Source organism: Embiotoca jacksoni, unplaced genomic scaffold (genome assembly GCF_022577435.1).
Source record: "Embiotoca jacksoni isolate LCO1_2020_lvr unplaced genomic scaffold, fEmbJac1.0.p SCAF_10, whole genome shotgun sequence".
Lineage (NCBI taxonomy): Eukaryota > Metazoa > Chordata > Actinopteri > Embiotocidae > Embiotoca > Embiotoca jacksoni.
The window spans coordinates 9,957,480-9,969,991 of NW_027185230.1; the positions used below are offsets into that span (position 1 = coordinate 9,957,480).

The 12,512-nt window shown below is 44.2% G+C and overlaps 1 protein-coding gene across 1 annotated transcript in view; it reads right to left on the reverse strand.

Moving 5' to 3' along the window:
* Window positions 1-4,435: 4,435 nt before the first annotated feature.
* adamts6 (ADAM metallopeptidase with thrombospondin type 1 motif, 6) overlaps window positions 4,436-12,512 on the reverse strand; it is a 58,756-nt gene continuing 50,679 nt past the window's right edge. The window contains exons 22-25 of the mRNA XM_069165279.1: window positions 9,457-9,661; window positions 9,182-9,358; window positions 6,771-6,927; window positions 4,436-4,891 (exon numbers count right to left, since the gene is read on the reverse strand). Of these exons, the coding sequence (XP_069021380.1) occupies window positions 4,782-4,891; window positions 6,771-6,927; window positions 9,182-9,358; window positions 9,457-9,661 (649 nt within the window). The 3' untranslated portion in view covers window positions 4,436-4,781. The remainder of the gene's footprint in view (window positions 4,892-6,770; window positions 6,928-9,181; window positions 9,359-9,456; window positions 9,662-12,512) is intronic.

Sequence of the window (12,512 nt, forward strand, 5' to 3'; positions counted from 1 at the left end):
TGGAATTAATTACCAAGGGAGAGTGGAAACCTCGCGGCTCCCTGAGACTGGATCCAGACACTTAGGGTCAGGATGAGAGGAAGGAGAGTGCCATAATGAGACTACAGAGCTGGCGCCGCTCGGGGGGGGAAAAGGTGTTTTTGACGATTGCTACGCCTGAATCCCGGATGATGTTGATGAGTGTCGGGAGCCGTGCAGATAAGAACAAAAGCTCCTTCTCCGATTCGCTCGCCCTAAAACCGGGTGAATGGCGGCAGTAACGGGTATCCTGGTGTGATGCCATTAGCTGCTCTCATGCCGTGGGTTCTTTCCAAGAGTTGAATGAAAGGACAAGAGTGTATATGTCTCTTAGAGCCTGTGAGAACGGGGCATCCACTCTGGCAGCAACACTCCTCATCTGATACTCGCTGGGTGTGTTTTTCTCACAGGAATCAATACACAGCGAGAAATGACAAAACAAATCCAGTAAGTCTCTAAAAGCTGCTCTTTTTATTGGGATCTACTTTAAAAAAAAAAAAAAAAAAAAAAAAAAAAAAAATGTTGGTGAAGAGCTGTATCACTGCATTTTTTTTTCACTACGCTAAAGTTCAGTTGGCATGCAGTGAAATAAATGTACAAGTGAGACAACGCAATAAATTAGCATATAATTTACATTTGAAAAAAATTAGTAACAGTGTACCAACATTAATACTGAATATAAAATATACGCCACTAATCACATGATGCTTTTTTCATTTCTCTTGCACTTTAGGTATAAGCAACGTGACATTCAAAAACATCCAAGTTCACAGCAATGAGTACCAGTTTGAGTTCACGTCTCGTTTTCTCCGGAGGCTCCCGGTCCCACGGATGAGTCAGTCCGAGCGCTTTGAATTCAACCGATTTCAAACGCTTCTCAGCATCCGCGTCCCCCCGCCCCCCGCCCACGACCCACTCGTTCGAGGTTCAGAAACCAAAAAAAAAAAAAAAAAAAAAAAATCTGTCCGACATCGTCGTACTGAAGGTGGCTACGAAAAAAAAGTAGCAGCAGCAAAAAAAATGTTTTAGTTGTTAACAGCTTGGATGAGATCCTTTCACACTCCTACGTCACCTCCATAACAAGTGTGAGGCGGCGACATTTCGGTGTTCCCTTCACACCGGCAGAAATGCCACCCGGGTAAAGAGTGTCCGTTTTTTTTGTTGGCTGCGCAAACAACAATTACGCGGTTAACGATGAAAACAAAAACAAAAAATTCCCAGTGTGAGGTATAAACAAACAAAAACAATAACATGACCAGCATTTTAACCAACAGAGAGATATTGACAAGTAGATATTATTTCATATTGCTTGGATCCAGCCCCACGTTTTAAGCACACTGGAGAGGATTTGAATGGAAGCATCCGCTTGATAGCACCAGGAGCCTGGGAAGGCCGTAACCCTCGGAGCGGAGCAGGAGTGAAAGAGGAGGTAAACACGGCACTCCATGGAAATAAAATAACAACAGTACACGAGGAGGGAGAGCACCGCTGAGTTGGCTGTTTCCGAGTGTTTAACGGAGGGACGAAGACGACGAGAGGAAACGGAAAGAGGGGTTTATATTCATCAGGAGCAGCTCAACATTTTGGGGTGTATGTTTCTTCACTTTCTTGCGAGTCTGGAGCGGAGATGTTAGCTTAGCCGGATATAAATACTGGAAATAAGATGGAACACCAAACCTGACAGAAACTCTGATCTCACTGGTTTAATTCAAGACAAAAAAAAGAATGTAAAATGTTTCATGGGGAGGTTTGTGTGTTCTTGGCCTGAATAAATTACATTTCTGCCTCGTGGCCGCATGAGGTATTTGTAAATTCTGCATAACTCGCACTAGCCCAATAGGTGTTTTTTAAAAGTACCAGGATGTTCCGTTGCAGTCCGCAGGCAAGCATGCTACTGTGGTTGTTCTGACCCACAATCCTTTGCGCGGCAGAAGATACGTCACTTTGGCTGAGCCGCTGAAACGGTTGGTGGCATTAATACTCTGCCCGCAAAAGGAAGGAGAAGAAGAAAACGAGGCATTAAAAGGAGGTGTACTTGTTCCCAATCGCATCTTTTTACTTCAAATGTCGCGCTATGGATTGTGTCGGATACGAACTAGCGGGTCAAAGTTCAAGGCGCATTTTTATGATGAAATAGTATGTCCCAATTGTGTACATACTACGTTCAACAGTTCATACTTTGTAAGGATAGCTGCAGTACGTACTAAAAGTAAAAACAAATAGTATATGATTTCAGAACGCAGGGTCAGGCTTTGCTGTGATTACGGTCTGGAAACTCTGTTCGTAAGAAGGTTCGCTCAGCCGCTCTAAAGGGCGGACCAATCAGCGACCAGTGGGCGTGGCTATATGCACGAACATTGGCGTCAAGCTTTTGTTTCTAAATGTAGAGCGAGATAAAGATATATGAACAACTGTAGCAACGTTAGCAAACATGGAGCAAGAACAATGTCTAAAATTTAAAAAATAATAATTCTGCAACGGTCATTTACCGACATGGCGTTGAACACTGCTCACATTGGGGTCGAAGCTTGGTGAGTTTTGGTGCCCAACATATGGTATATGGTGGTCAAAGCTGATTGGTTAAAGGCAGTTCCTATAGTTTCCAAATGATCTCGAGGTCTACGCCCATTATGATGCAACAACTGGAAACAATCCCCAATGGATTGAAGCCAGACCCAGATATTCACAAACTAAACATGAATGTGGTACCGAGCTAATTTTCTCATACTCAGTCATTGGAAAGGGAGCGGCTGTAAAAAAAAAAAAAAAAAGTGTTCACAATTTTTCCATTCAGTCCAGAGACTTTTGGCTGGTCGAAGAAGAGTCGTATGATTAAATTATTTCCACACGCTTGTGCGCATAGAGCAAACAGGAAGTCAACCAGCTCGGCCGGTACAATTCTCGGACATGCGAGCTCTCAACCGTCTCGGCTGGAGAAGGACTCCACTGCACATGCTCAATGGGCCCGACTGGACTTCTTTGTGCCCGGTGAGCATCTTTCATGAGAATGAATGGGTGAGTCAATTTTGAACACGGAGTCAATGCTCCTCAATAGCCAGACGGATGCAGTGACTTCCTGGAGTCAAGTGAACGACGGAGGCAGCGGGCCAAGAAATAGCCCAGAACATCACCTCTCATAGAACCACAACTCCTCTTTAACAACAAAACTTCAAACTAAACTGGCTGCTGAATCTTCACTTTCATGAATGACCAATTCTGCAGCTTTTAGCAGAACAGTATGCTACTTAGACATACTGAAATAGCACAAAATCTGCTGCAAACAGGCGGCTGCTGAGCTGTTTTTCTTCACACAACATCTGGATGTGGCTCGTTTTGTACTAAACTCAAGCTTAAACTAGCAAATGACTGAACGTAGAGCTCAAAATCAAAGCTTACTGAAGTAAAAATGCATTTGAATGGTGATGCAACTACTAAGAGTATGAACCTTCAGTTTTCAAACTCTGATATTGGTAGAAATGAGATATTAGTGAGCTTTGGAGGTGCCGGTTACCTCTGTGAAAGAACCCGGCTGTTTCCCGCCATTTTCTGTTTTTATGCTCCGCTAAGCTCACCATTTCCTGGCTTCGTATTTAATATAAATCTCATCTAATTCTCTGCAAGAAGGCAACTATTTCCCAAAATGTTGATCTTTTCCTTTAACTCTTGCTCGTGAAATACAAAAAAAAAATATGACTAAACACTTGAAAAGAGTGAGAATTAGTGGCTGCACTGTGGTTCCAACGATCAGGCTGCTTCATAGATAAATGCTCCTTCAAAATGAATCCTTCAATAGTGAACTGAAAGCTCCTCGATGGGACGTTTCGTAAAGGCCAGCTCGGTAACAGTGTTTCATGCGACCCAGGCACCGTCTGACAAATACACGTTGGACTCGTGACTGACGCTGGGTGAACTGTTGGGAACTAAGGCACCCGTCAGGGGAAAGAAAACTAAACATCCTCCTCCAACCACGTGGTATTTTCTGGTCCTGGATTAACATCATATAGAATATACAAATCCTTACAGTATATAAGGGTTTAACGTATGTTACAGTATGTAATATTCTCATTCCAGCACAGAGTTATTGAACATGAACTCGATCACATTACATTCCCTTCCATGACAGTAGGCTGCTATCTGACAGCATCTCGGCTCTGTTGGAGTTGTACAATAAATATACAGTACACTTGATGCGGCTTCTCTGTCGTATCCGAGCGCTAAATTGGCAAAGTATTTACACGGGGCGGGGAAGCAAAAAAAAAAAAGTGCACCGAAAGCCGTCAGTCCGCCCGCCGATAGCACCATCGTGGTCGTCCCAAAGACAGGAGTCCGACACATCCAGCTCCCGTCCGTCCTCCTCGGAGAGCGATGTGTCCAGCACTTTGGATTCATACAACAACAAACACGCAGGAAGACTAACAATGATGTCATTCATTATTATTATAATAAAAATAACATCACCAACAAATAATCTTCCGAGTTGCACTTCACAGAAGTGAACATTTAAACAGTGTGTGTCAGCGTTCGGGGCTGAGCAGTGGTTTGGATTCCACCGGGATGGAGGGCAAGGAGGGTGAACGGGGGGAGTCTGCTCTCCCCGTCTGTCCGCAGCGCTCGTCTCCTCCGCTGGTCCAGAGTTGGCTTTCTTTTTTCAGTCTGACCTGTTTTCTTCTTCTTCTTCTTCTTCTTCTTCTTCTATGCTTCCCAGTGCCGTATCCCTCCACCTTTCTGGCCTCTCGCTGCGTCTCGTTCCTGTCCTCCGAAGGTCAGTGTCCCTGGCAGGTCTTGCAGCACATCTGTCTGAAGTACGCTCGGCTGCAGAACTTGAACTTCAGCACCAGCGGGCAGTACGCCACTTTGTTCACATCTTTGCATTCTGGGGAGAGGAAGAAAATAGCTGCGTTAAAAAGAGAATACAACTTTTTTCATTGGTATTACTGGTTTTAAGAGTCATAGTGCTAAGTAGGTGTTGTTCAAATATTAGAGGGCTTCTGTTATGCGTTTGTAATTTGTTCCACTGGTGGCACGTTTCCATAAAATAGTCAATGTGTATATTTCTGTCTCTTTCGTTTAATAAAGTCAGAAATAAAATACTGCTATTTTCAACGGTTGATCTGGATTATTGTCCGATTTCAGACAAAACATGTTCCTGCAAATGTTTCAGAATAAAAGCCTTGTTCAGAAAGGATTGGTTTCTGTCTGCTGAAATGCTAGAGGGCTTTTAATTTGACACCTACAGGAAGTGTTGAGTTTGTGTAAGCAGCGTAATACAGTAACTTTAACGGGGCAAACGGGAGCGGATCAAAAGGACTGCCAACATTTAATTTTCATTTTTATTTTTTTAAATATATACACAGAAGGACCTTTAAATCTGAGAAAAAAATGACTTTCACCGTTCAAGTACAAATTACAAAACTGTTATTTACACATTCAGTAGTTATGGTGCAACATTCGCTCTGTTTTAGCTCTATTTTTGGTCTCCAACTCCTGACGGAAATATCTGGATAGTTAGCTGCTAAACGCTCCGCTATGTTTGCTGTTTGGTGCTGAACAGTTCGAGTTTAACTGGAAACAACAAAAAATTATGCAAACTATGCGAGCGGAGATTGAACAAAAACAGCTAAACAATGAACTGAAAGTTACTATAATTTTTTAAGCTCATCAAGATTTGATATGTCAATGAAATGGCATGAAAAACTGCGGCTATATTTCCTGATCCAGAATGGATCGGCAGCTTGAAATGAACGCTCTCATTGAACAAGACTTAAACATTTTCTCATCAGTAGTTCATATTGGTTCTTTCTAATAGGTTAAGACGAAATAACACATGGATACTCTGCTTTTATTTTGTAAAAAGAGCATTTCCTCTACTTTGATTGGGCAACAAATGGAGTTTTTTTTTTTCACTCAAGAGCCTTAAATAATTCAGAGAAAAGTTCAGGTGTTAAACGACCTTGGTTTCTATAAAATAATCTGGTATGTTTGTGGAGGAATTGGGTGTTTGTCTCTCGTATGTAATGAAAACACGTGCGACGCTTCGGACTGGAGCTAACCTGCTACATGAGGGTCTGTGTGTCTCCCTCCGGCTTCAGCAGAATGAAACTCTGCAACTATACTTGGACTCAGAAACCCTGACTGAGACAGATCCTGGCCTTGTTCGCTAACTGGGCTGACTGCCATCGCTACGACGTGCGCGCACACACATACACACACACACACACACACACACACACACACACACACACACACACACACACACAGATTGCTCGCTGAACGGCAGACAGGCAGCGCTCTAAATGCCTTATCACGATCAGAGTGTCTTCCCTTATTAGGCTTCGGCCCCGGCCTCCGCAGAGCCAAATGAAACGAGACGTTGCCTCACTGCTGTCCGTAAAGGAACAATTAGCCTACAGCTAATCCCATTAGCCAGCCTGTAAACGCTGCTCACGTTTTCCATTCAGGCTAATCGAAAGGCCCTTCTCTGTGCATCTGAATAGCCATCCATCATGTGTAAGTGTATATGGAGGGCCGAGCTGCTTCGCTCTGACCACGAGCCAACCTCGCTGGAAAGATTAATGTAGCTGGCAGAGTGCGGAGGAGTGTGTCATCCGGGAGTGTTTAGGTCATAGCACAGCGGTGGAGATGAAGATACAGACGGTGTGTAACCTCGGTCGCTCGGGGCTTTGTGTGAAAGCATAAACAGCAAAATACACATGAAACACATTTTCTTCTCGAGCCTCCTTCCGTCATCTTACCGTCGCCGTTGGAGATGGGCGTGGCGTCGCACTTGCTCTCGCACTGCTGCATGGTGGTGGGTCGGAGGGACTCTGCGCACTCGTTCGACGGCTGCCCCGTGTAGGACAGACACTGCACCGTCCTCATCTGCTGGCCCAGGCCGCACTGCGCCGAACACTGGGACACAAAGCATCAGAACAGGAGTCATTACCTCATTCAGCTGATAAATCTAACGAGCTAAATGAGGAGCGTCTTCCCCTCCCTGACCTCCTGAGCGCTGGCCAGGGACACCCGGCCTATTCTGTAGTAATCCCTGCACACACACACACACACACACACACACACACACACACACACACACACGCACACACAACACACACACACACACTCTCTCTCTCTCTCTCTGCACAGCCTGATCCAATCAACCAATCACGGTGCACAGAGGCAGCGAGCAGACAGACCCTTCCTCGATCTGATTAAGCGGCTGCCTGTTACTGACTGTTTCCAAACTTTGAGTAAACGGGTCAAATGATGCTTTCAAAAGTCTTAAAACCCATTTTAAATCTTTAAAAAGTTCTGTTTCCTCTTTAGTTTTGTGTCTTTTCTGCATCTTTAATTTCCCCCTTTGCTCATTTCTTCTTCGTGTAAAGTTTTTTGTAACTTTGGCCTTGAAAACTGTTGTATGGATATTTGCATATTGAGGGCTTCATGTACGGTGAGGCGCGTCTCAGACCTGCAGCGACTGCAAAAAACTATCAGTATATTTCACCTTTACAGTTAAATTTCTTTTATCCTGATAATTAAATATTTTTGGAGCATGCCTGTAGTCGTCATGGTAACGATGTCACAAATACAGCTGCAGAAATGAGTGAAAAACACTAAGAAAAAAACTAACTTGAGAAATAAAAAAGAAAATTCTTAAAAAAATAAAGTGACTAGATGGATTTATGATTAAAGTTGCATTACGACGTATACACAGGCCAATCACAGGTTGTCTTCAGTCCTGTAGCTCCATGACAGAATGATTGCTCACTGTTTTTCTATCAGGTTAAAGGTTGGACAGCCGGCCGTGTTGAAGGCTTACATGAGACATGAGTTTGTGACATTACAAACTGACGGTAGTCCAAACATCACAGTTGCTAAAAACAAGCTGTGTGCATGTCTCTGTGTACTGAACATTATGATACTTTAACAAGATTTAGACAGCACATAAACCTGCTTTATAGTTCAAATCTGAATTTGTACAACATGGGACCTTTTAATAAAAGCGACATGAAGACTTTGCTCCATATTGGCGGAACGAAAATGTTTGATGAGGAGTGAAAATTTTACTTTAGTGAACCCAAAATCTGTTTCAGCCTTTCTTTGACTACCATCAGAGCGCCAGTTGTAGTAAAAACTGAGATTGGCGCTGTGAGTCGACGTTAAACTTCTTCGTAGAAGAAAACAAAGAGACTCATAAAAAAACAACATGTCTGTGCCAACGGACCGTCGGCAAGACACAAGCCTCAAACAAAAAGAATCTGAGCTGACGCCGTAAACACGGAGATATAACACACCTGTCAGCTGTCACTGTGTGTGTGTGTGTGTGTGATGTAAATCCAGGCAGCGCCCCCCACCCCCCGTCACCTTCAATGATCCTCTCTGGCGGCCTCAGATCAGCGAGCTTGCATGTCATCCCTTCCCAATTAAAGAGTCTTTATGAGGGCCGCGCTGCCGGCCATGACAGACGGCGTACGTCAGTGGTGCAACTTAAGTGGGATTTGAACCGGTGACCTTCTGGCCCGGGAGGCCGGGCGCTCGCTAGCTGGCAACAATCTGCCCTTTCTGACGCGGTGCGGGAACGAGGCGGCGATGATGAAGTTCATAATTACAGCCAGAAAAAAACAGGAGGGTGAGGACTGCATGCACCACACACACACACGTGGCCGATACGACCTAGACTGCCTAACCCAGAGGTTAAAGGTCAAGAGTGGAGGCGATGTCATGGTTTCAGGTGTGCGATTCAGGTCAGAACTGCTGTGTTTGAAATTCCACTTTTACTCTGAACTATGAACAAATCCCATTTAAATAACAAGCCATACTTCTTGCAGATACAACTATCTCTGACGCACGACTCGTTGGCGAACGCTCCCCCGACATGCGTCACTGCCGCGCTGTGGAACGTTCAGCAGTCATTTCGGGAGAGGAGGGGGGCAGGAATGCTGAGGCCCGGTCTGACAGGGGAGACCGACTCCAAACATCCAAACATCCAGGAGGATTTTACCGCCACCGATCACACACTTGGACCCGCAAACGCAAACGTACACGCACACGTCACAGGAACCCCAGGCAAGTCACCAAGTCAGATTATACAAACCATCCAGCAGCACATGGGACCTTTTAAACATTCAAACTATCCCTGGAAGTAAAAAGGAGACATTGAACCTACCTGTCCCCATTCACCGGGGATCCAGCGAGGAGGAGGACAGCGTCCTAAACTGCAGCGGGTCCGGACCGGCGGTTTGTTGTGGCTCGGGCAGTGGGCGGGCGGGAAGGTCTTGGTCAGGTCGCTGCTCTTACACAAGGCGATGCGGTGCTTGAAGCCGGGGCCACATTTAGGAGTGCACTGAAGAGAGAGGAGGGGGAGGAGGAGGAGGAGTCAGAGGAGGAAGATCTCAACAGCACAGAGAGCCAAAGGAAACAATCTCCCCAGCGGCGTCTCACCTCTGACCAGTCCAGAGTGACCCACTTGGGCGGGCAGGACTGGTTGTTGCAGGACTCCCTCTCGATGGGCCGGTGAGTGAGACAGTGGGTGTCCTCCAGCGTCTCCTCCTCAGCAGGACCGATTTTCCTGATGCACAGGACCGTCCTGGTCCTCGTCCCGCCGTCGCACGTCTTCCCGCACTCCGACCAGTCGCCAATGAACCACCTGGAGGAGAGAAGAACCGGGCCGACGGATCAGTCAAAGAACGTCTCTGTAATTATACAGACACTGGACATTTAAATGACTTTATCATGGTCAGAGTTGGACAAGATGGCATGAAGGTCATAATCTCCTTGCTTCTTCTTTCCTAATTCAAATTCAGAAATTTGCCAATTTCAGACTAATAAATCCAGATCCTGCACAAGTTTTCTACAGAAACACTGCTTCTACAAATTTCTATCCTTTGTTCTAGACTGTGGTCCTAAGCTCCTTTTCACACCGGCTACAAAGTTCAAACCAAACCACATAGGTGTGAAAGCACCTTAAGAGACAGATACTTCCCTCAGGAGTTGGTAGAGACCAAAAACAGAGCTAAAAGGAAGTAAAATATGTCCTGAACACGTCTCCAAATCAATGCAACTGTTGCGCAATATCTACTTCGTATATAACCAACTGTTTGCTTATTAAACAGTTCGTTATAGACGACTGTCTTATTTTGGGCCTGTCAATTATCTGTAAACCACTTTGAACTGCACCAAAATGGACGAAGTGTGCTCTATGAATAAAGTTTTATTGATTGATTGACTGACTTTGCAAAGTGTGTGTAAAAATACTTCCGAGCCCAACCCACAGCCCTCTGACCTTTCGTAGCCTCCTAAAAAAAAAGATTCACTTTGTGAAAACTGGTTTGTGGTCATTTTATTAACTGCAACTCTTTGGTGGGGAATATGCATATCACTAAGTACAATATAAAATTAAAAACACAAATTAATACTTGTGAAATACAGAGCTGGAGTCTTGAGATATTTAGCTTAGCCTAGCATGTTAGCCTTGCTCTCTCCGAAGTTCAATAATTGAACTACCAGCATCTCTAAAGCTGATTAACACTTTATATCTCATCTATTTAATTGGCGCCAAAAGGAAACCAACCTACTGGTTTGTGAACTGCCTGGTTTGAAATCTACAGTTTGGCATTTGTGGCGGGTTTTTGAAAGTGAAAGGGAGCGAATTTATCTAATGACACCATAAAGACTCGTGGAAAACATTTACTGACTTTATATTTCAGGAGAGAACTTGATGTTTTTTTAAAGGGAGTCTATTGGAGACGGCCCCTAGTGGTCCTCAGTGGTATTGCACTTTAAGGCACTTCCACACTGACTACATCCATTTTTGTATACAGTCTGTACACAAAACAGTGAAATAAAACTGACCATTTGTGGTTTCAATAGCGTTAACGTTGTTGGCTAAACTCGGCCAATCACTTCCTTGAGTTACATTGATATTAAACTTCCTATATAACTCTCAGAAATACAGTAGCAGTTTTTTTTTACAAAATGTTCAACATTTGCTTTAATATTTCTTAAGCAGTTTTTTTTTTTTCAAAATAAAAGTATTTTCTGTGACCTCCAAACTCTTCCATGTAAGATAAAATGTGGAAATAACTTTTGAGCACTTAAACAAGTGTGAAAACATGAAAACTCGAGCGTCCGTCTGCAGACTCGAGCATTAATATCACGAAGCTGCACAGACAACAGCCTTCCAAACACAACGAGCCGGTGAGATATTACATCATGTGCAGGAATGTATACAGAATTAACGACGTGTTTGAACATCTGCGTTAGCTTTCATTACGCGAGCCCATAAAACGCCGGCTATTCTGAAACAATCGTGTTTACACGGCCTCCTTCGGTCGGCCTCTACTGACGCAGCAGAAGGTGTTCGCCTTCCAAACACACGCACACACACACACACACACGCGCGCACACACGCACACACACGCTGCCACAGCCTTCAAGCACTAATCAAAACAAATGAGATACCACAAGTCTGCGTCCGCCGAATACAGATGTGAAAATAAATAAGCCGAGACTGTAGTCTGAACATATGAAAACAAATTACCGCTGATACAGTAGATTTATGGCACTATCAGTTTTTTCTGGCTCAAACGCCGCCACTCGCTCTCACACACAAATAATTGTCAGCCGGTCTGCAGCTAATTAACCTGATGCATTTAATCCCTCTTCTTGTAGACATGACTGAAGTGAGTCTGGCCGCGCTTTTGGCCACCGAACACGAGTTCATATTCCACCTGTATACGTGTGTGTGTGTGTGTGTGTGTGTGTGTGTGTGTTCTAAATCCTCGAGGAATCATTGAAGAAGCCAAAACAATCAAACACAGGTGGTCATTTTCGGGGCTCTTATTTTTGGCACGACGCAAACACTGAAAATAGTTAACATATGAAGTTATAAATCACTGCCGTTATATTTTATTATTTTCTTCCAAACACGTTTTACAACCAGGGCTCATTGAAGGTAAATTAATATCATGAGTCAGTCTTGTTTTTTATGGAGGGTTTTTCTTTTGAGAGCATCGACGTCGGCTGCTATACTCCATATTTTTATATATTTTTGTATGAACGACGGATCGGATGTCTGTGTGTAAAGTAAAAGGTGTCGCTCAAAGAGACAAACCTACAGAGAATCATCAGCTACAGTGATTCTCCGCAGCTCTACGGAGCATTTTAGCACCTTTCAGCAAATTATTTTGGTGTACTCGCCTGCAGCGTTACTGTTTTGTTTGATTTTTCTGCTCACTTTGGTGTTGTTTCCTGCCGTTATCAGCAAAATAAAAGCTCTAAAAGAGAACTGTATGCTACCTACCAACAACAAAACCGACATGGTTAGCAACTAGCTGGTAAACGTTGTGGGGGTTTTAGCAGCCTGAAGTCTGAACCAATCAGCAAACAGCAGTGACGTCATCCGTTGGTTTGTGAACTTTATGAAGCCTACAGTTCAGATTTTGTCCGTCACCATCTTGCTAGCTCGGAGCAGTTTGGAGCAGGAAGTGACCATATTT